Source organism: Orbicella faveolata, unplaced genomic scaffold (assembly GCF_042242905.1).
Source record: "Orbicella faveolata isolate gen_17 unplaced genomic scaffold, um_ofav_v1 contig_24, whole genome shotgun sequence".
NCBI classification, from domain to species: domain Eukaryota; kingdom Metazoa; phylum Cnidaria; class Anthozoa; order Scleractinia; family Merulinidae; genus Orbicella; species Orbicella faveolata.
In genome coordinates, this window is record NW_028301552.1 from 34,730,495 (window position 1) to 34,758,466 (window position 27,972).

At 39.4% G+C, this 27,972-nt stretch overlaps 5 protein-coding genes and 1 pseudogene across 8 annotated transcripts in view; 4 read left to right on the forward strand and 2 right to left on the reverse strand.

Annotated features, from left to right (window-relative positions):
* LOC110056615 (MAP3K12-binding inhibitory protein 1-like) overlaps nt 1-6,846 on the reverse strand; it is a 10,305-nt gene extending 3,459 nt beyond the window's left edge. Inside the window, exons 1-7 of the mRNA XM_020763129.2 lie at nt 6,723-6,846; nt 6,520-6,645; nt 5,582-5,687; nt 4,987-5,048; nt 4,721-4,823; nt 3,504-3,569; nt 3,188-3,346 (exon numbers count right to left, since the gene is read on the reverse strand). Of these exons, the coding sequence (XP_020618788.1) occupies nt 3,188-3,346; nt 3,504-3,569; nt 4,721-4,823; nt 4,987-5,048; nt 5,582-5,687; nt 6,520-6,645; nt 6,723-6,782 (682 nt within the window). The 5' untranslated portion in view covers nt 6,783-6,846. The remainder of the gene's footprint in view (nt 1-3,187; nt 3,347-3,503; nt 3,570-4,720; nt 4,824-4,986; nt 5,049-5,581; nt 5,688-6,519; nt 6,646-6,722) is intronic.
* LOC149111396 (histone H4) lies at nt 464-1,678 on the forward strand. The gene has a single exon (XM_089291420.1). It carries the CDS (start codon nt 526-528, stop codon nt 835-837), a length of 312 nt encoding a protein of 103 aa, XP_089147546.1. The 5' UTR covers nt 464-525; the 3' UTR covers nt 838-1,678.
* On the forward strand, nt 1,550-2,319 carry LOC110056619 (histone H2B.1 pseudogene; annotated as a pseudogene). The gene has a single exon (XR_016207820.1). The product of XR_016207820.1 is annotated as a histone H2B.1 pseudogene (transcript).
* On the forward strand, nt 6,846-10,789 carry LOC110056618 (DNA-directed RNA polymerase II subunit RPB7). 2 transcript variants are annotated; one of them, XM_020763133.2, is made up of 9 exons: nt 6,846-6,900; nt 6,994-7,103; nt 7,254-7,350; nt 7,498-7,560; nt 7,947-7,997; nt 8,453-8,518; nt 8,978-9,049; nt 9,512-9,545; nt 9,624-10,789. In XM_020763133.2, exons 1-9 carry the CDS (start codon nt 6,889-6,891, stop codon nt 9,635-9,637), a joined length of 519 nt encoding a protein of 172 aa, XP_020618792.1. In that variant the 5' UTR covers nt 6,846-6,888; the 3' UTR covers nt 9,638-10,789. The 2 variants fall into 2 exon arrangements, with proteins under 2 accessions (XP_020618792.1, XP_089147545.1); XM_089291419.1 differs by having other exon boundaries at nt 9,512-10,789.
* Nucleotides 10,598-21,253, reverse strand: LOC110056608 (uncharacterized). 2 transcript variants are annotated; one of them, XM_020763122.2, is made up of 12 exons: nt 20,883-21,252; nt 19,907-20,095; nt 19,370-19,497; nt 18,348-18,572; nt 17,788-17,882; nt 17,312-17,441; nt 16,774-16,859; nt 15,354-15,896; nt 14,817-14,880; nt 13,740-13,940; nt 13,223-13,291; nt 10,598-11,370 (listed from the first exon to the last, which is right to left on the reverse strand). In XM_020763122.2, the coding sequence occupies exons 1-12, from the start codon at nt 21,031-21,033 to the stop codon at nt 11,287-11,289; spliced, it is 1,965 nt and encodes a 654-aa protein (XP_020618781.1). In that variant the 5' UTR covers nt 21,034-21,252; the 3' UTR covers nt 10,598-11,286. The 2 variants fall into 2 exon arrangements, with proteins under 2 accessions (XP_020618781.1, XP_020618780.1); XM_020763121.2 differs by lacking the exons at nt 10,598-11,370; nt 13,223-13,291 and having other exon boundaries at nt 13,317-13,940; nt 20,883-21,253.
* Nucleotides 21,254-21,308: 55 nt separating this feature from the next.
* Nucleotides 21,309-27,524, forward strand: LOC110056611 (uncharacterized). The gene is made up of 10 exons (XM_020763125.2): nt 21,309-21,548; nt 22,159-22,249; nt 22,812-22,962; nt 23,669-23,720; nt 23,853-23,970; nt 24,546-24,649; nt 25,321-25,368; nt 26,139-26,194; nt 26,631-26,698; nt 27,333-27,524. The coding sequence occupies exons 1-10, from the start codon at nt 21,441-21,443 to the stop codon at nt 27,449-27,451; spliced, it is 915 nt and encodes a 304-aa protein (XP_020618784.2). The 5' UTR covers nt 21,309-21,440; the 3' UTR covers nt 27,452-27,524.
* Nucleotides 27,525-27,972: the final 448 nt, after the last annotated feature.

Below are 27,972 nucleotides of genomic sequence, written 5' to 3' on the forward strand. Positions count from 1 at the left end.
CAGACTTAAATTAGTTATCTTTGATTGCACAATTCTACTTCCAATCTTTTCAGGGAAGACTTGTACTTGGGAGTTGCAATAGCCCCTCTACTAACTATGAATAGCCGGACTATCAGCTACAACCGAACAGTGACAAAATTGAAGTTAAAGTTGAGAAAGTGAAATTGATAAAATAATGTAAATTTGTACGCGGTTATTTTTTGGGAGAAAATTTCACCGCCTTAGAAGGACTCTAGAAGGTCGCGTTTATCTTGAGACTCTTAGATACCGAAAAGATCAAGCTTGAGGAAAGAACGGATCGAAATTCTGCATATTTAGCATCATAATTATGCAAATAATTATGACTCATTACAATAATAAAAACCTTTTGTTCTCAAGCAGACCAATCAAAAATAGGGATATGTTTTCTGAGAGGTCCGACTCACAATTATAAAAAAACCCTCGCTCTAAGTTTTCTAGTATGTTTATTACTTCAGTAAGCCAAGAGAGTATTCTTGCTGTTTGTCTTCAAGAAGTACACGAATTATGTCTGGTAGAGGAAAGGGAGGAAAAGGTCTCGGGAAAGGGGGTGCCAAACGTCACCGTAAGATTTTGAGAGATAACATCCAAGGCATTACCAAGCCAGCCATCCGTCGTCTCGCTCGCCGTGGCGGTGTCAAGCGAATCTCTGGCCTCATCTACGAAGAGACCCGTGGAGTTCTCAAAGTTTTTCTTGAGAATGTCATCCGTGATGCTGTGACGTACACCGAGCACGCTAAGAGGAAGACCGTAACAGCCATGGATGTGGTGTACGCTCTCAAACGCCAAGGACGTACTCTGTACGGATTTGGCGGCTAGATTCACAAAGCACCTAGAAGAAATCTAGCACAACGGCTCCTTTAGGAGCCACCACATCTCTCGAAAGTCATGATCAACGAATGTATTTCCGTTAAGTTGACAATTTTTTTTATTATGCCAGTCAGTACTGTAACAATATATCTGCAGTCTTCCACACACTCCCTGTTCAAAAGAAATTTACCCCAAGTTCGCTTCCCTCAAGTTGAAAACCTACGCGCGCGAATCGAGTCGTCATCGTGGTGCGAAACTGACTTTCGCGTTGGCACTCGAGTGTCGATCGCTACCAAGTGCCGGTCTTTCGCTCCGCCTAAACGTCGTTCCTGTCCCTTGAAAGGAAAAGTGAATTAGTTCATTGCAAATTGGCTAAATTACGGTAACGGCGTTCGTAGGTTTCTCAAATCACAAATGACAAGCTTACGATAACTTTGGCGGCGATGGCGAATTTTGTTTCCCGCTCAAATTTCACCATCGAGAGAGACGCTTTGATATTTCAAAGCCCGACAGACCTAATAATACACCTGCATCTCGATTTTAGGTAAAAAAAATCACAAATCGAGGGCGGCACAAACGAAATTCCTAACAAAATATTTAATTTCCGACACCAGTTGCTCCGCTGCAGTTCATGGTGATCATTTTTCTCCAGCGTACCAATGGGGGCCGCGGATTTTCGATCCGCATACTAATTGATCCGAGCGCGTATTTCGTATAAATAGAGAGGTCAACATATTGAAGTGTTATCAAGGTTTACAACATGGCACCGAAAGTAGCTGGTAAGAAAGGCGAGAAAAAAGCCGGCAAGGCGAAGGGAGCGACCGAAGGAAAGTCAAAGAGAACAAGAAAACGCAAGGAAAGCTATGCCATTTACATCTATAAAGTTCTCAAGCAAGTTCACCCCGACACTGGAATCTCCAGCAAAGCCATGGGCATCATGAACTCTTTCGTGAACGATATCTTCGAACGCATCGCCACAGAAGCTTCGAGACTTGCACACTACAATAAGAAGTCGACCATTAGTTCCCGCGAGATCCAGACCGCCATCAGGCTGCTTCTGCCCGGCGAACTTGCGAAGCACGCCGTAAGCGAAGGAACGAAGGCTGTGACCAAGTACACAAGCAGCAAATAAACTTCCTGTTTCAGGTTACTGTATTCCTCGCAAACATCGATACAATGCAAGCCACGAATCAAGATATTTCGACAGAATTCGCCAGACATTAGAAAATTGTTCTGTGAAACAGACTGCTAGTTATAACCTGGCGAAACATTTTACATCCGTTTTTAAATTTTAATTTAATAAATCGAATCGAAGTTTATGTATTTAACAGGGGCCTATTGGCCATATACATAGCAATGGGTATCTATTTTTTCCAACTAATTTAGTTTTAGCAATTTTTTTGTTCGTTGTTGTAAACTTAGAGTTTATGATCACAATTCCATCATTTAGCTTTAGCAATTTTGTGTTTGTTATAAATTTAAGTGAAAGTTTTTTGTTGTTCAGTTTTGTTTAGGGGCCCTGTATCCCAATGTCATTTTGCTATAAAGAGTCGCACAACTTTAAAAGGTTCCAAATTTTTACCTGAAAATTGTGATTTTTGCACCCCCACTTAGCCCTTGGAGTTTGGGTCATTAAAGGGGGTAAATGTTGCAGCGAAGGTTTTGACAAAAAAAAGTTCTGTTATGGGGACAATTTTTTCCTGGACTACAAGTTGCATGAAATCCAGCTGGTGTTAATTTGTGCATCATGAAGCAGGGATAAAAGTGACCTCAATTTTCAATTTGACATCACTGTTCCTGCAAACTTGCCCTTCAACTTGCATCCTATGTGCACATATGAATGAGTCCCTGAGATATACATCACTTGCAAAAATTTTTCAGATGCTTTATCTCGGATGTTTAATTTTTGGACACTTCATATCTAATTTCAGATGCTCAGGGCCAATGAAACAGGAATTACATCGAAACAACATCTATGAAAATGACAGCTCTACTACACCCCTAAAGGTTTTACAGAGACACTGACGTGAAAATAACACATTCTACCAAGCCAATAAGTATCTTTAGCTGTGTCTCAACTAGAGTTTGCTCCATACTGGAAACTAAGAGCCTTAGGGCTAGTTAAAAGTTTTATACCGTGCTATAAATATTTTGGATGCTCTAAATTTCAGACACTTTTCCAACTTTTATTTTTGGACACTGTCCAAAATTTTTCACAAGTAATGTATCCCTGCAACATGTCCCCAAGTGTGTGCCAACCTTTATGGGTACACAGGGATGGATTTTGTTTAGAACTGTACAACAACCCACAGTTTTTTAACACAACAGCCAGTCTCAATATAAGTTAATGAAATTGTACCTGGACCATATCCAAGGTGTGTCTCCATGTTCCTGAGACGTTCTTCTATTCCAGGACAAAACCTTGCTTCCAGCCGAGAAGGTTGGGTTGTTTGTTTTGAGATCTCGGGTCCTAATGCTTGTGCCTCACTTGTGGTGCTTGTGTTTTCAACCCGGGTAACTGTGGCATAACAAACAGAGAGGAGTAAGGTGACCTGAGAAGCAAAGAATTCCCCCATTCAAATGACGCGTAACTAGAACAATGTTCCTTAAGAAAGATGTAAACTCGACCCTGTTAGAAGTTTTTCAAGTGTTTCACTGAGAATGTCAATACTAACCTTTGATATGGCTCTTTTGTCCAAGCCGGCGCACAAACACTGCATCAGTCCGTGCACATCTAAATTCTGCAGTAAATGAAGAAACAGGTATCAAGACTTTAAGTCACAAATCATAAGAATAAATGGAGACTTTGTGCAGGCTCAAAGGCTTTATATTCCATTAAAATCCCCCAGCCAGCACCATAAGAAACATACAAGACCAGTAAGGAAAATCTCTATTTAAATACCAGAGCTTTAAGTGGTTACAATACATCAAATTCCCACAGCTAATACTATAAGACAAAAAGATCAGTAACAAGAAGATCTGTTAGATCTTATAACCGCGCTTTTAAAATTTAACTGTTTCCTTAGCACCACAGTCGCAACGCAGTGCTCATTCCAAAGTAATCCTTGATGATTCATTGATTACTGTAGACACCACATCACGTGATCAACGCAAACTGTATTACTGCACCATCAGTCGTACTCGTAGCCATTGTGAAATCTCTGATGATTTTATTTGTCACATAGCGAAAGTGAAAGCTGCAACGCCAGCGCATTCCATGGCGGATGTAATACCTTTTTTTTTTGCATATTTATTATTTGCCTTCGAATCCAACGCTTCGATAAAACCAAAAGAAAATGTATTTTACCCACAACAAAGAAAACAATATCTGTAAAATTGTCTGTGTATTAATGTAATGTTTCAACAGCTTTTGGTGAACAAACATCACACGTTGCATGACTCGAAATTTGGCCGAGCGGAGGTCTGTGTCTGGTCACCAACAAAAAAAATAATAAAATAAACCACGGGTAAACCACGAACCGTGCTCGGCCCATGGCCACGCGGTTAATGAGAATTTATATTTTGACATCAGGGTTGAAAGTGTTTGTAAGGAATTTAAGATACAAATGGCAGGGGTATTTTGCCGAATTCCAAATGCTGAATTCACTGTTTGCTTGTGGTTAGTTTTGCTCATGTTCACTTGCAGTTAGCTTTCATTTGTTGGAAAGGGCCAAATACAATATAATGAGGTCCTTTCCAGCAAATGAAAGCTAACCACAAGCGAATTTGAGTTAAACTAACCACAAGCAAACAGTGCATTTAGCATTTGGCGTTCTGCATTTGGCGTTTGGCACTCTGCAAAATACCCCTGCTGAGATACAAACAGTTATGATCGTGGTTTGCACATTTTTATTTTCCCTTATTACTTCAAATCTGCTACTGAAAAGCTTACCGTTATTATTTCCTGTGTCAATAACATTACAAAATTCTCTCTTGTTGAGCAAGTCCACCTCCACACGTTTCCGTTGTATGAATGCTGAAATCCTTCTATCAATCTGAATTATTAGACACGGGAAAATACATTAAAGAAATAATCTGAGCTGAAGTTATTGTACACAAATGCAAATAAATCATTAAAAAAATTTAAATAGTGTCACTGTCCTTGATTAAAAATAATAAATAAACATTAAACAACCAAATAAATAATTTGTGTCATACCTCTGACTTTGCAGCTTTGACTTGGATCAATGAACTGTCCAATTCTTGAATGCCATTTGAAACTACGGAGTATATATTACAACCAGCCCACCTTTAGCAGGGGTTTCATTAATGTTTTTAGCAGGAGGGCAACTGGTTTTCACAGGCGGGCAAAACTATTTGAACTGAACTTCTTTATAAGAAAAACCTTCCTGTAGATGGTTAACCCAACTGGGCAAAAATGTCTTTTCAGCTGGTCAATTTGCCTGGTGCCTGGTGGGCACCCAGCCCTTAATGAAACCCTACTTAAGTTATCCAAATAACACCAAATTCAGTGGTTTCGTTAATGAAAATAATAATAATGATAATCAAATAGAAGCAGCTATAAGACCACAAAGCCAAAATTTGCTGTTCCTCACCCACCCCATGGAAGGGTCATGAGGGATGGGATCTCAAAGTTAAACTAGAACAATTTTCCAGTTCAAACCAAAAACCTTCTGTGGGAAGGGTATGGATATTTTCTGGAACAACAGTGTTTGATTTACTGTACAGGCTAATAAGTCTGGGAAGCATAGCTCAAATTGATTCAAGTTCTAATAAATATATATAAAGCTACCATCATTCTGCTCCTGTTTATTATCTGACTTCATTTTCTTGGCTGCAGGAGTTGTCAATGTGTCATCAGCAGTTTCTGATTTGTCAACCCTGGCACCACAACTGTCCTGTTAAAAAGGAACAAATTGGTCAACACATGTGTGGGAAGAAGTCAAAATTAATTAAAGCAACTTTGGTTTACCACAGGGTCATGTTGGAACCCATACATGTGTATGGTCAAAATGTGTTACCTCATGGTAATACGGCTCACTCATGAAATAATTTTTATAAACCACCCTGATGAAGATAAGGTAGGTGGGTAGGTAGGTAAGGTAGGTTGGTAGATAGGTGCAGTGGCCTCATGGTTAGTGTGCTGTCCTCCAGATCGAGCGGTCTGGGTTGAAGCCCTGGCCAGGGACATTGTGTATGTTGACTGTGTTCTTGGGCAAGACACTTTACAGAGTAACAAGCCTTGCCCAAGAACTCAACATAATGAACCTCTTGATCTGCGGTCTAATGCACTAATCATAAGGCCAGTGTGTCTTCCAATCCTGGTAATCCGAGGAGCAAGTTACCCACATCTTGAGCCCATCTTGGGCAACCTCCACCCCGCTCGCTCCAGCATTTGTGGTTGTGTCCTGGTGTACTGGTACATAGAGGGAATAACCATTGTACTCCTTTCTTTGTGAACCTTTGTTTAGCTGTTGAACATTGTTGCGTCTTTTGTATTAGTTCTTGTGAACTGGTACACGAGGACAGAACCGCATTTGTGGCCAGGTTACCCTGAACAACTATCTCAGGGTTACCCCACAATGGATTTATAACACCCCTAGCAGGGTTAGTAGCAATACTTCATTTATTATTAACATAATTTAATGGGTTGATTGATTATCTGAACTATACAACTTTGACCTTTAGAAAGCTGCTCACCCAAAGTACACAAAGAAAAAGACTTATTACCTGAACTGATTTAAAGTCCTTTACAAGTTGAGAAAGATTTTCCGAGACTGCCAACTCATTCACTCCAATTTTATGAATTTTCTCACAGCTGAAAGTCAAACTCACAACATCTGAAGGTAAAGACAGCTGCAAGGAAAAAAAAAAGAAACAAAATGAATCTTTGACACTTGTTGTATTCCCTAAAAATAACTAAAATGCATTACCTTTTGAATAAAACCCTCTACTAAACGGAAAATCTTCACCAAAACATTTTCTCGTTCCATGTTTTTCACCGATCACAAACAAATTCTCCCAAGAAAAACCAATTTGCCAGGCTACAAAGTGAAACTTTGCGCGGTCGCTCAGCCATCTATGCTTGTTTGAGGCAAGATGTTTTACCATGTAAGTCTTTCCCTCAATCTTTGCCCTGAAAACGGCGATCTTTTGGTGTTTATAAGATAGTATATTTTCAGCTAATTATTGTTTCCTCCTTAGATCTCGTTGGAGCACGAAATTTTGCTTCATCCACGATATTTTGGTCCAAACTTGCTGCAAACAGTGAAGCAAAAGCTATTCACCGAAGTCGAAGGAACTTGTAGTGGAAAGTAAGGTTTTAAGTGTTAGTTGTCTCAGTCTACTTAGTTAAAAAAAGTATTAGAAGTAATAATTCATACATGGAGGAGAGCACAGTGTTCTTTTACACATGCAAAGCTTTCATAATCATTGGTTCAAATGACTTATGCATGTGTTTTTAGGTATGGGTTTATTATAGCTGTCACCACGATTGATAACATTGGTGTGGGCCACATCCAACCAGGCCGAGGATTTGTTGTCTATCCTGTAAAATACAAGGTAAATGGAACTTCTAAGCCCGTTCAAACAAGCTAAGAGAGTATCTTGGTAGGATACTATTGTAAAAGTTTTTTTGACAATGTAGAAGTTTAAGTGAATGAAATGATTGGATGTTTCTTTTAATGTGGATCACATTTCTTTTTCCAGGCTATAGTTTTTAGGCCTTTCAAGGGAGAGGTATTGGATGCAGTTGTTACTCAAGTGAATAAGGTATAGAAGAACTTCAAATGGCACATGTAAAATAAATCCTGTACTTTTTTATTTTAAGAAATGTTCATGTGCTCTGTATGTGTGTTCTTATGATTCATGCACCAGACTCTGGATCAGTTAATTCTTTGCTTGCTCAAGGTTACTGGGAAAAAAAGCTTTCTTGGGAAATTCAAATTACCACAGCGCTGTAAGAGAGGTACTGTTCAGAATAGTACAGTGTAGTTTCGTCCCCTGACATTGATTTTATTTACACCCTGGTTAGGTCTACATTATGGAATTAGCGGTGGGCGATAATGGGGCCAGATGATTGCCCTTCCCACCCCACCCCTCCAATTCCTTGAATTAAACCAAACTTTAACCTGTACCTTTTACTCAACATTTTTCAGGTTGGATTGTTTACTGAGATTGGTCCTCTGTCATGCTTTGTGTCAAGACATGTAAGTACAAATAACTGTCAAGTTTGTTATCCAGTCATAAAATAGTGCAGATGAGTATACTCTGACAGCTGTTATGCCATCATGGCACGCTCTGGTAGAAGATGTGCAGTTTGCATGTGAATTATTACAACTCTTTGAGTTTATACAGCACTTAACTTTGTCCACAAGGGGCCCTTGTGCAAGGAAATATAGACAAAGTGTATGTGATACACTGATGCAGTACCTTCTATCACTCAGTTCCGGTCCTAATATCGAATTGTAATGAGCATGACACATGTATGATGCATTTTTTTGTTTGGTAAAAAAAATCTGTAGAGGAGGTTCAGAACCACCTTAAATTTTCGTTCCTTGGTGATGTGGGATTTGATAAACAGCAATAGGTATCATGATTTCTATTCTTCATTTGTCTGGACTCAAGCCTTGTTATCTTAAACTTGTGTTCGCATTATTTCCAGTCTATCCCATCCGATATGGAATTTGACCCAAACTCTAATCCACCATGCTACAAAACACAAGATGAGGTACGGTATTGCAAAATTATTACTGCAGCACTCGGCTTTTATCAAGCTTATTAAGAACATTGTTTGCTCCTTTTATTACTTGTCCCATGCCAGTAGTGCTAGACAGTCTTGATTTCTCCAAATCTGTATCATTTGATGTACATGTAAGCAGACTCTGGAGGGGGGATCTGACAGTGAGAGCTGTGGTCCCCCTTGCATCTTAGAGTGTTCAACTGGAATCCTTAAATTTTGTCCTAGAATGCAGGAAAAGGCATTTCTGATAACCTACTGAGATTTTTAGATTTCCCAGAGATTTAGGAGAAGGTTTGGGGGATTCCTCTAAACTCCCCAAGGGTTTTACACCTGCTAGGTTGTATCTGCCCTTGAACTTCTCCACCACAAGGAATGAGTATCCACCTTCTTAACTTTACTGGGTGTAGTGCCTCATCACATGTGTTTCTAAATTATTTCTGTTTACAGGACATTGTAATACAACAAGATGATGAAATACGTCTCAGAATTGTAGGAACAAGGGTTGATGCTAAAGATATTGTAAGTACATGTATATAGCTGTGTGTGTGCATGTACTGCTCAACTCCACATTTGAAGTGATCTACGTGTACTGCAGTGAGAATTCTAATCCAATAGTTCAAGGCAGGTTCAGGTTGTTTACTCTACCAGCACACAGCTCTGCTTAAATATGCAAATATTTTCTCCTGTAAAGTAATATGATGCAAGCAGAGATATGCAGTCACCAGTAAAAGTGATTTGGCCTGCGTGTGGGTTGTCCATACAGCATGGGCAACTCTGAACATTCACAAACTGATGGCATTTTCAAATTCGTCCAAGAAAATTCAGCTCAACCAAGGTGGTATGATAAAATACCTTTTGACAGAGTTAGGTTAGGCAGAGAGGAGAATATTAAGCTCTTGGTAATTTACATACACCTCCCTGCACTCAGTCTGTACACCATGGTCCTTCAACAAAATAACAATTTATTTCATCTATTTACAGTTTGCCATTGGTTCACTTATGGATGACTACTTGGGTAAGAGCCAGTTGTCATTTATCTTCATAAACTCCACAGATTTTCTTTTTAAACGTCCTCTTGTTGTTGTTGTTGCAGGTCTTGTTAGTTAACAGAGCTTTCCTTTTTGATGGTGCACCTCATGTAGTTAGATCCTTTCAGTGGCAGAGGAAACATTCATTAATCAAGATATCAGAAAGAGCTGAAAAGCATGGAGATGTTTTCTTGGCAAGACATGTTTGTCCATTCCACGTCAACGGCATATTTTTGTATCAGGCTGTTTTTCCAGAGTGATGCAAATTATGACTGTTTTCCTATCTGGTTCAAAAACATGTTAAAATATTTATCACCCTTTGATGAAAACAGTTAGACACCATCACTACAGACCATGTAGCAGCGACCAAAGATGTCTGCATAAACAAAGTTTTAATCAAATGGGTAAATTTAAGATAGTTGTGGGTTTTCAGAAAGAAGGGATGAAAAGCACTATTATGACAAGGTGTCACACACAAGATGTTGCACTGTATCATTCCAAAGGAAACATCATGTTATATTACATGTATTTCTTATTATCAAAACCCCCTGGGAATTCCCATATGAAAAGGTCGGGGGTGCTCATTGTCTCGCCAAGGGGTATAAATCAAGGATTCTGATCTCACTTAGGGTGTTCATGACGAAATGCCACTATTTTAGCTGTCAAAGTATCTTTTAGAGTGCACTCAAAGAAATAATGATAAAAACACGCTATTATTTTCATTTTTAGGCTACATTTCCACTGGTCTCTCGAGTCCAGTCCACTAACGCAGGCTCCTTTCTCTAACAGAGGCTGGTAATTGAGCCTATTCCACTTTAAGTGGTATCTTTTAGGGATCAAATAAAGCTTGAGGCACACCTACATTGTCTTCTTTAGGGGTGAAATTAAGTTTTCTAAGGAACATCTCTGACCTTTTCTTAGGGCAGTTCCCCCACCCCTGGGCAAAAATGATACTTATCTTCTGAATCAGAAACCTTAAGGAAGTAAATCTTGAGTTTGCCACTTATTGTAACAAAGGCAATTGGTCTGACTGCATTACTTGTGTTAAAATTTAGTTCTTTTATTCGCTTTGTAAAGATTTGTAAATTTTTTTTTTCAATATAAACATCTTCAACAGACATGTACACATGTACCATTTAATAATGGGCAAATGTCTCTGATAAGAACAGATAGAAAATACAAAAATATAAACTTTGATTTTTTAATTTACTAGTAAATCACTGTAAATGCATCCATTGTCTTGTTTATTTGGTTGTTTTAAGTGATGATTTCACAGGTGATCTAGCTAAAAGTTTATGGAAAGAAAACCTAAACTGTATCACAGTGTTGTTTTGTGGACATGGCCTCAAAGTCATTTTTGGTATTGATAAGAGGTAACAAAATCGCACCAGCTACTTGTAGTTTTGAAAGAGTTACTGGTACTCTTAAACAACATACAGCTGTTGGGATTTTGCACACAAGTACTTTGTTTCCATGAACCAGGATAAATTTTTGTTTGTCATTTGAGGTTTAAACAAGCTGAGCAAGCACCTATTTTTTTTATTTTAAGATGACCACCCCTGTCTCTTTTGGGAGTTGTACTCTTCTGTCCCAGAAACCAGTATGTAATCAGTCTTGCTAGTCATTGCATTAATTTCTTTACTGGCCAATACTTCCAGAACAGCATTTCCATATTGAATTTGGATTCCAAGAGAAGCCAGTGTATGCAGTTATTTGACAAGACCACGGTCACATCACAGTCTTCTTTTGCCATGATCCTTTGCGAACTTTGGGTTCGGCCACCATCACTTTAATGGGCATACCGCCAATGACCTGTGATTACAAACAAAAATTGTTAGTGACAATTATGTTCAAAGAGGGAGTGCTTCACCTGGTTTCACATCTTGCATGTTGAGCAAGTGTTGTGTATGACACCAGCAGAAAGAAAGCACACAGGCATTCAGTTAGCTGTTAACCTAATATCTTTAAATAAGATATCTGAGGTAGTGCCATATCTATTAATCGTAGAAGATGCACAGGTGACATGTAAACAAGCTCTCTACAAGGACCTGACAGGAAAAGAGGGGAAAAACTGTCACGCAATCTTGAAAAGTTGCGTGACAAGTTACATGACAAGTTGCGTGACGAGAAGAAAAGGTCAATTGCGCGCCGAACAGGTGGTTCGGCGTGGCTAATTGTACTTTTCTTTCTTCTCCTAGCTCTTCTTTCTCTCGCGCGCTCTACGCTCTTTCCCGACTTATCTTAGAAGGTAGAAATCTAGGAAAGATCAAAGCGACTCTGCTAGTAGTCCCCTTAGTAAGGTATCACCAACGTTAGAACCGTAGTCTCGGAAACTTGCGCCCCGTATGTGGCGTTGATTTTTCTTACTTCACATGTTTATTTCAATCAATTAACCATCTTTTTATCGCATGTTACAGTTGCAAATTCCCTTCTCGAAAATGAATTTCACTCTGACTTTCACCCTCGTTTCCCGACCAATGTGATATCATGTAGTTTTACTTTGGACTTTCCTCTCCCGCCGATGTACACTAATAGGGAGTTTTAGCAAACCACGGTGGCGACGGCGGCGAGAGTGTCACCGAACAAAAGGTTTAATTATCGGAACAATGGCTGTGCACGTGCGTTTTGAAGCTTGGTACATTTCTTTGCCGTCCTCTGCAAAACAACAGGGACCTTACGCAAAACACGACGGCAACAGCAACGAGAACGTCACCAAACAAAAGGTTTAATAACCAGAACAATGGCTGTGCACGTGCACTATAATTCTTGGTACATTTCTTTGCCGTCCTCTGCAAAACAGCAACGTGAAATGACCATATTCTGCGTTGTCTGGAGAACGTGAACCACAACGGCTAATTTTTCGTATTTCTATTTGGAACTGAACGCATTCGTAGCATATTCAGCCGGGGCAAGTTTTAATACCGACAGACACACTGGACAGTTTCAAATATATGCGAAATTCCAAGGTAAAATAGAACCACATTTTTTACTTGGCGTCGTCCTCGCCGTCGCCGTCGCACATGCGTAAGGTCCCTAACAACGTGAAATGACCAAATTATACGTATTCTGGAGAACGTAAACTGTTGAACGCACAAATACCGAGCGGCGACACGCGTACTTTGCCATCACCCAACTTTCCCCAGGATCTAGGTTAGATATGGCCTATATACAGACGTCTAATATTTCCTTTGTTGCGTGAAGCAAAAACGAAAAAGTGATCATAAGGACGGAATTTCCCCAGAGGGTAGGAAATGGAGGAGGTATTTTCAGCCCAATTTATAACGGAAGAGAGGGCAGCGTTTATTACAGATTGATGTTAGAGGGTAGAGTACGAGAAATCGAAGATAAACATTGAGTAAAGCGAGTGCAGAGCACGGAACGCAAGGGAGTGGGGGCGCTGGCGACTAAATTTCTCCCGTGACAATTCTCTTTGTACAAAACAGAGAACTGTGGCGGGGGGGGGGGGGGGAGTTACATCGTGTTCGTTGCTTTTCCCGTTCTTTCTCGCTTCTCTCTATGGAATCATGGAGTTTGACAAAGCGAGCAAATCACGAAATGTTCCGGATGATTGCCGACGAATACGGTTTGTGAACTGAGTAGTATCCTTTGGACACGTTTAGATTGCCATTCTCATGTAAGAAAATAGCTCACTCAGGTTTCTCACCTTTCCATGGAGCTGTTTTATTGCCCTTTCTGCGCTGACACTGTCCGTGTACTGAACAAAGGCACAGCCCTAACAAGAGAAAGAACGTATAATACGCAAATACATGAACATAACGATAAAAAAATGAACGAAAGAGAGCACGTTTGAGTCACAAATGAAGAAACGTGTAGAGTGAATACGTAATAAGAGACCGGGAAGGAATCGGATTTTAATAGTACAAAAACTTAAGCAATAAAGAACTGTCAAATACTTGTGAAGAAAATAGTTTGTGGCAAGTCTAACCCGGCATTTCGTCTCGGCCAAGAGATTCTTCAGAGACCTTTCAGTCCTTCCAGACTTTAACAGCAAACATTAGCAAGCAAAAACAAAGGGAGGGTGGGGAAGGAGGAAGGAAAGAAGGAATGGGAGTTAAGGGAAGTGAAAGGAAAAAAGACGATGGAAAACAGAATGACTGAGAAGGAAGAAAGGAAAGAAGGAAAGCTGTGAGATTCGGTGAGACAAAGTGAATGACTAATACCTTAGAAAATCCATTCACATCGCAGTTCAGTTTAACCTCCGCAGTCCCAAACACTTTAAACTCGTCAAGCAGCTGTGTCTGTGTCACATGTTTAGCACACACTACATACAGTCGACTGTTATCAGCCACGTAAAGAAAACCAAACACTCCCAGATGGCCTCGTACCCCACGAGCGCGAAGCTTTGAACAAACGGACTTTATCTGCGTAAGGGCGAAAACACCAATTAAAGAAAGCTTGTCTAAAAGTTGTTTTAGAACTCGAATCAGCTTTATAGCTGACAAACGAGTTACAGAGAAAAACTGTCTTGCTATGTTGGCGGCAAGTGATTCACTTAGCTGTTTATCAGATTTAAGTTGATAAAATGCTTATTGACTGAGTGGGAGGGCCAGACAGAAAAATATTTGTTTCGAGATCAGGACGTACGGACCGCGCGGAGTGAGGTCAGACCGGATGGGTTAATAGTTGGCTCTTAGTCAGGACGCACGGACCGAACGCAGCGAGGTCCGACCGTACCTCCTGACCTCGAGACAAATATTTTCCCGCCCGGTTTTCCCACTCAGTCAATAAGCATTTTATCATATGACCATTCGCATTTTACTTTCTATTTTTTGATGGAACGAGGACGCAAGCAGGGCTTTACAGCATCAAGTTGATAAACAGCTAAGAGCTGAACGAAACCCTAGTCTAGACTGAAAATAAAAGTGGACACGTGCAGCTCATGCCTGCCCCGAGCAAAAAAGACTTCTCTATCCTGCTCGAAAGATGTCTGAAATTAGACCCGAAAATTTCTGTACACTGATGACGTAGCTCTACCGAGATCGCTTCAGCGTCTATGCTTGGCTGATACTTGCCTCGCGAAAATTGAAAACTGAGCAGCAACCAATCACGGGTCTTTACACAACTATGTCACCACAATGGAATTTTTCGCGCCAGATCTCGAGCGTGTGAATACAAAATCAAAAGGTCTCACTCAGGCCCAAATTTCTTAAAATATAAGTATTGAAAGTCCATCAGAGGGAAACAGAAAGAAAACAAATACTATGGTGTTAGGTTAGCGCATAAAATACTGTTCTTACCATTGCGACTTTCTGGTCATGTGTAAGCCACTGAATCGCTCTTCTTGGATTCTGATCACTGTGGCTGTTCACCGGAAAAAAAAAATGCAAACAGTAAAATTAGTCGAGCAAAATAAAAAGTAATGTGGTATTAAACATAAAACCAGAAGGTTCACTAGCGAAAAAACTAACAGTAAGTAGTGAATTTTTTTTTTTTACTAAAACGAACGGCTCGAACAGAAAAGAAAAGCTACCAAACATTTTTGTAATTTTTAATAACCGGGCCAAATAAAGCCTTCGCACCAAATCTGATTTGCCAAACATTTAAATATCTATTCGACGACGAAGAAGTTCTTTATTTTCAACCAACCAGAAGAAAAAGCAAAATCAATCGTTTATACTTCGTCTGCAGTTTCTCGGTGCGTTTTGCAAAACTGCCTGCGCATTCTTACGCTAGCGGTTTCAAAGTTTTATTTTAACTTCGCATTGGTATTTTAGTTGCAAACTGACAGTCAAATAAGATTGATTTTCTATAATTACCCGGTAGGCTTTCTTTACCTAGCTTTTTCACACAAAGTTTCCCGTTCATCGGCTGAACTCCTCTTGTCGACTCCATTGTCATTTGCAGTAACACTAATTTCATTTGGATCTTGCCCTTCTCCGAACAGAGAAGGTAAAAGTTCATTTTCGCTATGTGTCCCTTTCATATCCAAACTCGAATGACTCGAAACTCTCAGAAAATCAGTTTCGTCGTCTAGTTTAACGCTGAGCTGGTTTCTTGTGCTAACAGCAGGACTACAGTTAATCTCATTTCCATGTACAAGTATTATTCTGTTCTCCGCTGGCTGCGTTTTAGTGTGTTTGTTCACTGAAAGCGGATCAGATGTTGTATGTTCTTCCTGCTCTGAACTAGATTCTTTCGTGCCAAACTCCTCGTGATGTAGTGAGATGGGATTACGTTCTTCTGACAATAAACTCTCTTCTTTGTTTTCCTGGTTTGGTTCTCCTTGTGACTGACCAAGTTTCGCTGATTCACCAATTCTTTTATACCTTTTAGATACTTCTTGGTCCCACCTTGAAGAGCGTCTCTTTAAAACTGGTCTGCAAAAGGTGTAAAATACCCTAAATAAACAAAAGTGTCTCATTATGCACACAAATTTTATTTATTGTGTTGCCCGCCAGAAAGACCTCTGCGATCAATTCCATCTGAGAGACTCCACATTGAAGGGTGGCATACATTATGCTCTACGGAGATCCATGATACGTCTGACGTGAGTGAGCAACGAGAGACAACTGTGTGCTTCAGCCAGGAGAAGGCATAAAAAAGATAAGGGAAGACCTTAATTAGCCCTAATGTCAATGTGTAAATTCTTCTGATCGAAAGTATAAATTTGCAGTCATTCCTTCCGGGGATGTTAGATCAGGAGGGGTGTGACGGGGGAAGGTGACGAGGTGAGAGTCAGCTCGGGGGACCTGAACTTCCCACATCTTGCACCCTTTTATCCTGTTTCACGTTTCCATTCATGGTAGGCCTTCATGGTAGACTCGATTACTTACCAGCCGCTGTTTTGGAAAGAGGCCCACAAAACGAAGAAAAACTCGAGAGAGCTGCAGAAATCGAGCCCACCTTTTAGGCCACTCCTAGCTACTCCTAAAACTCTCTAATTAATTTGCTTCTGCAAAATAAATTAAAATATATATATTTTTATTTTTTTTGATTCCCTCCATCTTAATAATGCTGTTTGCAGGTTGGGCCTGCTCCCTTTTTACACAGCATTCTGTGCAGACATTCCTTTGGCTCATCATCAACTCCTCACTAACTGAGGAAGGAATGTGTGACAAAGGTTTCTGCAAAGGAGAAAGTTTTTTCATGGCTCCCTTCCCTCGTTTTCTAACTTGCCACCCCACCCCCTGTCATGCTCATTAAAGATAATTAGTTGTCTATCAAGATGGTGACAGACAGAGAGTGACAGCTTACTTCAGTGCAAACTCCTTTTCATTGCAATATACTGTATCAGAAACGATGTCTCCTTTTGGTTTCGCCAGGGTCCTCAAGGGAGACTCCTAGAAAAAAGAAGTTACCAGATGAAATGAAGATTGTTGAAAAAAATTCATCTGTGAACGGTTTAACAGGGGAGCAGGGACAGCGCAGCAGCGAGAGCACTTGCCTACCACTAATGTGGCCTGGGTTCACATGTGGGTTGAGTTTGTTGTTGGTTCTCGCCTTGCTCCGAGGGTTTTTCTCTGGGTTAGAACTCTGGTTTTCCTCTCTCCACAAAAACCAGCATCACCAAATTCCAATTCAACCAGGATAGAGGACCTGCATGAAAACCATCTAAGGCTTATGCAGCTTCATCTCTAAATGTTGTAATTTATTTCATAATTTTATACTTTGCTTGGCAGGCTCTCAGAAGTTCACAGTCTCAATCACACACTCTGAAGTACTGGTAAACTATCCTTACTGATTTTGATACAGTTCAGTTTAATGTACATTGATCACCTTGTATAAGTCTTACCTTCTTTTCATACTGCTTTTGGCTTATTTTGGTTTCTCTGAAGCATTCACTATTCGATGGCTGTTCATCTCTGTTTTCTTGTCCCCAGCCCAACTGCATAGCACGACCATAGATTTCAAAATCCTGCATACTATAGACAATACAAAGCTACATTTTAAATGCAAATACATTGTAACATAAAAACATTACATTCTGCCCTGCTTGTTCACAACCCCTTACCTATTCCTTGCATTAATTACGTTATTCATTAAACTTTTGGAACGACGAGTTTATCAATGAAGCAGTTTAAGTTGTGTGGCATGTGCACCTTGGCTAAAATTGTTTTCAACAATTCATCTATCCCTATCCCAAAACAAAACAACCAACAAACCAGAACAAAATATTTATTAATATATATTTGGGTTTAGGCTGGGGTTATTATGTACTCGTAAGTACTAAACATGGTAGTATTCTTATTTCATAAACACAAAGCTCACCATATCATGGCTAACTCAGCTGATCTTCTGCAAGGAAATGATATAAATCCATAACCTTTTGACTGACATCTAACAACATCCATCACCACATGAGTCTGCAAGTAAAACAAGACATTTTAAATATACCTCCAGTGTGCAGCATGTGCTTACAAATAATGAGGGTCCTAAAGGGGTGTGTGTGTGTCAGGGGGGGGGGGACGTTAGAGCCCAAATTTTGCCCACATTCCATTTCCCAACCTATTTTTTGCCAAAAATTTCCCCAGAAATGCCAAATGTCGGTTAAAATATGTCTGAAAAATGTACTTTCGACATTTTCTTTGTATCTATATGTAAGATATTTGGTGACCTACAGAGGAGACCAGGAGATTTGGTCTGTATCCAGGAGGCTTCAGGATAGTCTGGGAGATGTCAACTTAGCTTTGATGGGAATTAAACGTATTAATTCAACACTAAGTTACAAAGTGAACGTTGCTGTTTTGGTTGTTGATGGTTGATAGAGACTACTGGACACATTTTGCGCAACATGTTTGCACTTAGCGGCAGTTACTTCTCAACACTACCTTTATCGCAGCTTTGTCTTCTTCGTTTAAACTGAAGACTTCAAATGCAGCATGTAAGATTTCTGATGTCACACCATGGTCCAAGCCCCCCACAAAAACATTGCAGTTGGTTGGTGAGGCAACCAGCATCTTCCACAAAGCAATGTCTTTTTCATTTGATAAGTAAGTGTAGTCTTGAATGCTTTCACAGGAGTTTGGATCATCGTTGGTGGTATTCTCACATTCCTATTTTATAAATAACCAAAGAATGGAGAGAGCAAAGCACAGCAAAAGCAGATCATTGTCACTTATAACCATTCACATTGGTAAAGACTATCCACAAGTTAAAACCCAAGCTAGTGTATATCTTCGTGTGCAGCAAACTAAACATTGTGTTTTTAATTAATAAGTTAGAGTTTTAAAGCAATATTACTAAACTACATGTAAATAAGACCAAGAATGTAAGTAACAAAGGAATTAAGATTCATAAAAATTAATAAAAATAAATGTTTTAATATTATGAATGATTAATCATATCAAAGCAGAAAGTTCAAGTAAAGGTATTGCTTCCTAACTCTGTAGTAGACTTAATAAGAATTGAGATACTGAAGCAGAGCCAATGTTTTAGCAATCACAAGCTTTTGATGCTGTCACAGCATCTTTCTCAATTGAATATGGTAGAGAATCTATTAGTTGGAAGACAGTAAGGTGGCTGTTGCAGCAAGAGAAGAAAAAAACTTCAGAAGAAGAAGTTGTGAGGCCTTGGAAATTCTGTGCCAGTCCCTGTCAATCAATTGAGACTGTGGATTTGAACTTCCTGCTCAACACAGGGATGTTTTGGCATATGACTTAGTCCACCCAAGCTCATGTGACAAATAGTCCACCCAAGCTCATGTGACAAATAGATTCCCACCATATTAACTTGAGAAAGATGCTGTGACAGCATCAAAAGCTTGTGATCATTAAAAGCATTGACTCCGTTTCAGAATCTCATTTCTTATCAAAGCAGAAATTGTTTTGGAATGGCAAGAATGGTACTTTACATCAGCTTCATCCGATGTAAATGAGACATATGGTAGAGCAGGAGGTTTGAAGGTTTCTTGGGCAGGCATCTGGTAGATATAATTCAACATCCTCTGTACTGCACCCTCTTGCTCTTCTTCTGTTGGAACTAAAAATAAATACGACAACCAAAATGAAACAAGTTTGTGCGCCAATTAGTTCAACAAGAGTCTGTAAAAACTACAAATTTAACAACAATGATTGGACAGTGAGCCATTTTAAAGTTGTTCATTATATTCATTCAGGACATGTGCCTCTCCTAATGGCATTAATTAAGATGGGTTCCAGGACTCAGGACTGGCACATCCAGCAAAACAATGCATTCAGATCTTCCTAGGGATTAGTACACTATGTTTCCTTTGCATTCATATATTTGCATAATTTATAACAACTAAAAAATTTTGCAGCTGGTTGGGAGATTGAAGAAACATTGAATGGTGTAACGGAAATTGCAGTTAAAAACCTTTGCAAATTGCTTAATAACTAATAATTAAACTTACTTCTATAATGATACTTACCTTCAACTTGCTTCGTTTTTTTCAAGGTAGTAACTGGGACCTTCACTCTTTCTAGTTTTCTTCTTTTCGATTTTGTTATAGCTGCTGGTTTCTTTGCTCGTTTTCCATTGTTTTGCTCCAGTTGTTTCTTCTCTCGTCCAAATCCTTGCTGAATACCTTGATGACTCACTTCAGTACTTGAGAACTCAACTTATTGAAAGAAACATCAAACAGTGAACTAAATCAATTTTACTATGTACAGCATTATTACCACAAACCTACTTGGGAGTAGCCCAAAGTGTTTCACATTGTACTTGTGAAACATGTGGTATTCAATCCAAAATCTTCCATTCTGATAACATCGTAGGTAACATACCCTACTCTAGTTCTACAATAATTTATATAGTGTCACCGAACAGTAACTGTTCTCTGACACTATACAACTGAACGACAACTGTTGTCGTTCAGTTTTGAATTTTTGTTTGCAGAAAGTAAAAACCCAGTGCACCACACTAATCTCCGTAACATAACATTTTCCTGGTGAAATCTCAGGTATCTCCAGAGTGTGGAGTCCTCTAGCTATGAAAGCACCACTTGAGACTGATTAAAACACGTGAAGCAGGTAAAGAAATTAAATCATTAAAACACCCCGGACACTAAGAATAGTACCCAGGATACTTACGATAAATTGACTCTTGATGAAAGATATACTTAAGCGTAAGCTTATTAAGGGCCATTCCATTTAATATCTGCAAACCCCTATTGAGGGACTTTGAATTTTACTGCCCCCCCCCCCCCCCCCCCCATATAAAAAGGAAAGTGCTGAATTTACACTTCCTTCTTCAGAATTCTATTAAAAGATTAAAGGCGCCGACACAGTTGCGCCCTCAGAAACAGCCTTTAAAGACTTCCCCCACCCCTCATATTTTCTAGATCCTTAATAGAAGGGGTGCAGATAAAAAATGGACTAGCCTAAAAGCCAGGGCGGAAACTTTACCAGTATCTTTTTCATACGCTCCAGCAAGACGCAAAACTTCTATCGCATCCTCGAACAACTTTTGCACAATAGGTTCATTTTGAACATCACAAATCTCATCTTTGGTTGCACTGAATGACGGTCGTTTTTGCATCCTCAGCAGTTTAACCATGAACACTTGCTCGGGAACATGAACATCGTCTACGTGAAAATATAAGACAGCTGTTTGCTGGCCATTCCACGATACAAGAACGAATATATAATGGATAAACACATTTCTTGACGGATAAGTCGATGCATGTTGAATTCACAAGCCGATATTCCTGTTCGGAGTGCTTTTATCCTGATTGTGAAAACGTCCGCCATGTTTTGTAACAGCATTGTTTTCGTACAGCGGATTCCCTTGCAAACAATAAGTATGTCAGGTATTTTTATTGTAGCGTCTCAGAAACACATGGGTAAACATGGCGGATGTGTAGAGTACAATGTGAGCACGATTACTTCATTCTTTCGCTAAATGTCTCCTTGAATACAGACAACGTTTTGCACTAATTTTTTTTTTTCGAGGCCCTTATTACAATGGCGTTGGTTAGCCGTTTTCTTCGGTGTCATTTGCCAGTAGTAACAGGACTTCGCTCCTTGATCAACTCAAGTCGTGCTGGAATAAACATATTACCGTCATGTCAGGTCAGTTTTTATGTATTCGTTGGAAAATTCTATTTTCTGTTATAAGCTACTTTTATCTAAATATGATTTTCGTTTTCAATTTCATTTTCACTGCAATCGGCAATCAACTTTGTTTAAAATTCATTGTAGCTGAGATGGAAGACAGGTTGAAGCCCAGGGGGGAATGGAGGGGGGGGGGGGAATCCCATAATAAAAGGGCGGGGATGCTCGTCAGAAATTTTGAGAAGAACCCCCAAAAGGTACATGATCCTGTTTTGTGGGCATTGCTTGATATGTTTTTCACTCCTAAAAGGTACCAATTGTAAAACAACAATTAATCTCCAGTCATTTTTTGCGGCTCAATACCCTAAAAGGTACCACTGAGGACCCCTTGAGGTTAAACACCCTAAGAGGTACCAAAACTGCTTTTCTAACCCCTGAAAGGTACGATGAGCACCCTGTCCTTTTCATTTGGGAGTTCCCACCGGGGGGAGGGGTGGAGGGGGCTCTATTGAGCCACTGACTAGGAACCAAAGAATGGTCAAGTTAAATTGGGGAGCCTTGGTCTTTGAGTTAGTACTGAGAGCTGGGAAGCTATGCTGCTGACAAAGATTATTTCCCTATATTTCAGGTGCCATTCAAGCGCTGGTATTTTCGTGCAGTACCTCTAGCTCCTCCGCCAAAGCCAAAACCTCTGGACATAGAAACATTGCCTAGCTATGGTGAGTGAAAAATGATGAAATTAAAATGACCGAAAATGACGAGTAAATAAGGTACATTTCCTAACTGACTCTGACTGGCACTCTTGCTTGCATTGTCAGACATTTTTTCTCAGCATGTCTTGCATGTCGATCTCAGTGCTTCTTTCTGCCAAGGTAAGTTTTTGATTGAACTCGGTGGTCATTGGGCCAGTGCTTATCTTCGGGTTTCATAGTATGGAGTGACTAGGTAAGGAGTATTTGTACTCCACCTGGATGGGATACTAGCCCTGAGCATTTCATCTTCCAGTGCCTGGCCCATTTACAATAATTAAACACCTGCATGGAGAGAGACATAGTGTGAAAAAACTATCTTGCCAAGGAACACAGCACAATGATCGCTACCAGGGCTTGAACTCAGAAAGCTTGGTCCAGCGCGCTAACCATATTAGGCCACTGTGTTTCCCAGGACTCAAACAAGGTCTTCTCAACATGGAAATTATTAATCATATCTGCCCAGATTTGCCCATGATGTGTCTATATTATTTTTTTTACAAAGTTGTTTTCATTATTTCTCTTGGTACAGGTGTGTTCAGTCTAAGTGTTTGTAAGTTTATTTCTGTGAGAGATTATGAAAACCGCGACTCAGGAATTCTGGCCTGGGTGACATCCCTCACTGGGGAAGATCCTTTAGGAATTATAGAGTTAAATGAATTTGTTTTTGGAACAAACCCAAGGTAAGTGTCATGGCCAAGTTGTCGTTATTTAAAAGAATTCAAAGATAGAAAAACACCAAAGAGATCATGGTAGTAATAAACCATGGAGGAACAAGTTAGGATGGTAAAGAATGGAGAAGAATATTGCAGATTACAAACAAACTTGAAAAATTGAGGCTAAACTGTTCAAGATGTGTAAACTGTGACTTAGCTCCTTTAACTTGAGTAACTTTTTCTGAAGCCTACCCCTCATAATGAATTGATTATTTGAATATTGAACCCGCTAGTCATTTCAAGAATGCAATAATGAATTGATTATAGGAAAATTGAACCCACTAGTTGTTCCAAGAATATGGTTAATGGGTTTACTGTTCAAAAAAATCAATTCAATATTGATTTTTGAAATGACTAGTGAGTTCAATATTCAAATAATCAATTCATTATTGCATTCTTGAAATGATTAGCGGGTTCAATATTCAAATAATCAAATACATTAATGTAATCTTGAGGGGTATGCTTCACTTGGTTTGACTGTGAGGAAAATACAGTATTCACTCAGTGGCTGAATGGTCATCAACCATCCAAAATGCAACAGTGAATGGAAATCTTGTTAATATTAAACTTGACAGATTCTCTAATATAGGTACATGTATGTAATAATTATATCTAAGGAAACTGAAACATAAAATGACATATGATTATGATTTATGATTTATTATGATTTCAGAATTGACATTTTACACAGAGTTGTTGTTTGGCAAAGAGCTAAAAAGAGAGCAGTAAGTTGCTTTGTTGTCACTTAGGAGCCAAGCTGTTTTTATAGTTTTCCTTAAGTTTATGCCTGAAACTGGATAAAAGTCTCATTGTTGTAACATGGCAGTGTTAATAAGTTATTTGCTGTCATTTCACAGGGTACTGCTAAAGTCAAGAACCGTAGTGAGAGGAGAGGAGGTGGAAGAAAGCCTTGGAGACAGAAAGGAACTGGGAGAGCTCGGCAAGGCAGCATAAGGGCTCCTCAGTGGAGGAAAGGTACATTTACATGTACTTAGGGACTGTGGAACTGATGTGTTCAAGTATTGTCTCATGGGTATCACATTACTGTAAGATGGCAACTGACATGTTGTAAGGGTCTTTTTATTTACTGAGTGGCCCATTCCATATTGGAGCAGGGTTGGCGCAGTGGTGAGAGTGCTTGCCTCCCACCATTGTGGCCCGGGTTTGATTCTAACCTGGTGTTGGTTGAGTTTTTTTGTTGATTCTTACCTTTCTCCGAGGGTTTTTCTTCAGGTTCTCCAGTTTTTCTCCCTGCTAAAAAACCAACATTTCCAAATTCCAATTTGATCAGGATAGAGGACCTGCATGAAACCCAGCTAGGGCTGATGTGGCTTCATCTCTAAATATTATTTAATAAATAAATAAATAAATAAATAAATAAATAAAATATTTTTTTAACTAATTGAAATCTTATATCATTTTTCATAACATTAAGTCCCAAGGTGGTCAGAAGCAATTTGCTTCCTGAGGTGAATATTACAACAAATGAATGACATTGTGTCAATGAAAGGAGAAATGAAGTGCTGATAAAATGAGTGCATTTCCTTCAGGTGGCAGGGTACATGGTCCTGTACCAAGGAGCTACAAATACTCATTACCAAAAAAAGTCAGGAGAATGGGTCTGCGAACAGCTCTGTCAGTCAGATATGCTCAGGTCAGGTTCTCTTTCTGTTGTAATAATAACACACTTAAAAAAAACAAATATGATAATTCTACAGAATTAATATGCTATTTTAATATAATAGGGTCTGCAATGCATGTACATGTACATGGCTGTGTTGCTATAAAACAGATTACAGACCTATGGGCAAGTGGGCAATAAGCCATGATAAGTGAAGTTATGATGCTATTACAAAACACAAAAGGCACATTTTGTGTCATGAGTTTAATATACAAAAGCCCAATCACATGATTAATGACTGAACCTGCTATTGTCCAAAGATTTTGAAGAGATTCCAGAGGTTAACAACCGATTAACCAAAGATCAGTACTTAAGGTCAAATAAAGGTTTCCAAAACCTCCTGAGTATCATCATCCCTTTGAAACTCAGGTCCTCTGTAGAGGATCCCTATGGGAAATTGAATATTGGGACTGGGAAGGCATGTAGGGGACGATGGGAATAGGAAAAGGGCAGGAGTAGAGGCCTCTCTTCCCTCTTTCCCCTTCCCAGTGTTCCCTGTGTGCTTCCATTTTTCCCTCTCCCCAGCCTCCAAATTACCAGCTTACTGTCAAAGCATCACAAAAGAGCCCTCTGCAGAGGAGAGTGCCTTTGAAAAATGTACATGTAACAATTTACCTAAAAAAAATTTCCCCTTTCTTCAACAGGGTGACTTGCACATTGTTGATTCATTTGACGACATTGAGAGTGATCGGGTACGTGCTTAGTTTTAGTAATAACCTATTCTTTTGGAGGTCTGAAATACGGTAGGACTTTAAAGAAGTGAAAACTCCACCCTATCATGGAGGGCAAAGTGGCTTAATGGCTAGCTGAGCTGTTAATGAGCATGCTTTCTTCGTTATCATTGGGCATATATTGATAGACTGAGGGTTCCATTGAAATTTGGGAGAAAGGGATTAACAGGATAAGATATTCAGGCCTACTCCTCATAGGAAGTCTAATGGTTCATCTCCCCACCCCTCTAGAATTCCAGTGAAGATTTTCTGGAGCTGTTCATTAAACATGTCACATGCCATTGTATTCATGAATCCATCATTTAGATCAAAAAGGGTGAAAAAAAGGTTAAGTCTACATACAAGCCAAGTGGCCCATCAGGCCAGAGCTTATCCTGGTCTCTGTGGCATGAAATGACCAGGAATATTTCTTCTCCCCCCTGGATGGGATGCTAGTCCATTGCAGGGTTACCCTCAGTATTAAATGTTGTACCCATTTATACACCTGGTGGAGAGAGGCACTGTTACAGTAAAGTCATGTGTCTTTCCTAAACACACAGCACAATGCCCTCAGCCAGGGCTTGAACCTGGACCATTTGATCCAGAGTTGCATTCACTGACCATGAGGCCACCACCTAAGATAAGAGAAGAAAACAAATTTGAAGGACTGTGTAGAACCTTGTTTCTGTTTAGTAATGAATGAATGAATGAATGCATGAGTGAATGAGGACTTGTTGTTCTCTAAATTGCAGGATTTAATTCCACTTCTGGAGAAGAGAGGCTGGACAGATGCTGTCCTTGTTGATTCGTAAGTTGTTATGGATCCCTTTTACCAATTGATAACAAAATCTAATCCACTTATAATAAAATAATTTATCTTAAAGCAAATTGTTTGGACTGGATTAGATATTTATCTTACTCATTAACAAGATAACAAAAGTAAACTATCGTACTATGGTATCGCAGGGCAAAAGTGAAATCGGTGCAGTAACCAAACAAACATCAATGTCTCCCTAGAGTTGATGCATCAGTTTTAGAAGTTTGGGGGTTGAGTCTTACTGTTAGATGTCTCTCACAGGGGGATAAAAAACAGGATGTGCAAAGAGGCATTCATGAGTATCAGTGTGCGTACTTTACTCTTGCCAGTGTACCTATAGCTAGCAGCAACAGTCATCATACAGGCAATGCTGTTTGATGCTGCAAATTTGTGAGCAGTAACACATTGTATTTTTCTTTTCCTACAGCAAACAAAATGAAATTCTAGTGGAAGCCGCTGCAGAGATGGAGAGAGTTGATGTGCTATGTCAGAAAAGTATGTTCTTAATAAGCCTTAGTCCATAGCTCAAACCATCAATTCCCCTTACCATTTTCCATACATTTTCCTCATAGTTTGTTCTGAGAATTTGGTAGTACATCAGGACTGCACATACTCTAGTTGACAGTTCTGCAAAGCTCAGAATGGCTGCTACTTTAGATGCTAATAGTCAGAAGAGTGCAAGACATGGTTGCCTGGGTAATAGTTAATGCACTGCACTCTGGATCAAGAGGTCTAGGTTCAAGCCCTGGCACTAACTTACTTCAGCAAATTTTTGTGACAGCTCATTGTTTGATGCTTCATTGCACAGTATTCCAAATGAGAAAATCAAGTTGAATAGGAACTCTAGTTAAACAATGGACTGTTGTCAGTAGTTTCTGGGCTGTACTCGCCCACAATGAAAATCAACTCAACATTAAAAATTGACAGGTTTTATTTTATTTGATATCACTAGGGATGTATCCATTTGGTGTTTGATTCTCCTACAATTTTTTTTTTGTGTGTGTGTGTTTGTGTGTGTGCATGTGTTGTCAAAAAAATGTTGATAATTTCAAAGCCAATAATTGCAAAAAGTTGATACATATGACAAAAAATTCTTGTCATAAACTAATTTATTTGTCTCCATTTCTAGAATTGGATGTTTACACAATATTACTCCGAAGGAATATCATCTTAACCCTAGATGCTGTCCAGGAGCTGGAAGATTATTACTGTGAGGATGACAGAATACTTAGAAATCAGTTTGACTAGTTTTTCCTTTTTCCAGTGTGATCACTGTGTAAATAATATTGCAGTTTGTTAGTAAAACAAAATTGATAACACAGTGTTATAGTTGTTTTTGGTTGGCATTAATTTTCACCTTGAAGGAGGTATGAAGGTCTGATGTTTAACCCCCCTTGGAGAAACTCCGATACAAAAAAATTGGGGATACTCATCCTAAAATTTGAATCAAACCCCTAAAGGAGACCAATTTGGGTGTGGCTCGGGCCTTATCTGACCTGTAAAAGATACCACTTAAATGGAATACGCTTGGTTACCAGCTGTTGTTCAGGAAAGGAGCCTGTGATACTAGACTTGACTTAAAAGACCAGCAGAAACCAGGCCCAAAAACAGAAATAAGAGCATTTTTATATTACTATAATTTCTTTGAGTGCACCCTAAAAGATGCTTTGACAGCTAAAAATAGTGACATTTTGTCATCAGTGACACCCTAAGTGAAACTAGAATCCTCAATTTATACCCCTGAGCAAGTCGAGCATCCCAAACCTTTT

What these genes read in the sequence shown, in the direction of transcription:
- LOC149111396 (XM_089291420.1), top strand. Translation starts at nt 526, where the DNA reads ATGTCTGGTAGAGGAAAGGGAGGAAAAGGTCTCGGGAAAGGGGGTGCC.
- LOC110056618 (XM_089291419.1), top strand. An exon ending in GAAGGAACTTGTAGTGGAAA is followed by an intron (nt 7,104 to 7,253) that starts GTAAGGTTTTAA and finishes ATGTGTTTTTAG; the next exon opens with GTATGGGTTTATTATAGCTG. An exon ending in TTGTTACTCAAGTGAATAAG is followed by an intron (nt 7,561 to 7,946) that starts GTATAGAAGAAC and finishes AACATTTTTCAG; the next exon opens with GTTGGATTGTTTACTGAGAT.
- LOC110056608 (XM_020763121.2), bottom strand. Translation starts at nt 21,033, where the DNA reads ATGGTTAAACTGCTGAGGATGCAAAAACGACCGTCATTCAGTGCAACC. An exon ending in AGCGTATGAAAAAGATACTG is followed by an intron (nt 20,096 to 20,882) that starts GTAAAGTTTCCG and finishes TCTTTCAATAAG; the next exon opens with TTGAGTTCTCAAGTACTGAA. An exon ending in AAAAGCAGTATGAAAAGAAG is followed by an intron (nt 16,860 to 17,311) that starts GTAAGACTTATA and finishes TCTTTTTTCTAG; the next exon opens with GAGTCTCCCTTGAGGACCCT.
- LOC110056611 (XM_020763125.2), top strand. Translation starts at nt 21,441, where the DNA reads ATGGCGTTGGTTAGCCGTTTTCTTCGGTGTCATTTGCCAGTAGTAACA. An exon ending in AAAGAGCTAAAAAGAGAGCA is followed by an intron (nt 23,721 to 23,852) that starts GTAAGTTGCTTT and finishes GTCATTTCACAG; the next exon opens with GGTACTGCTAAAGTCAAGAA. An exon ending in ACGACATTGAGAGTGATCGG is followed by an intron (nt 25,369 to 26,138) that starts GTACGTGCTTAG and finishes TCTAAATTGCAG; the next exon opens with GATTTAATTCCACTTCTGGA.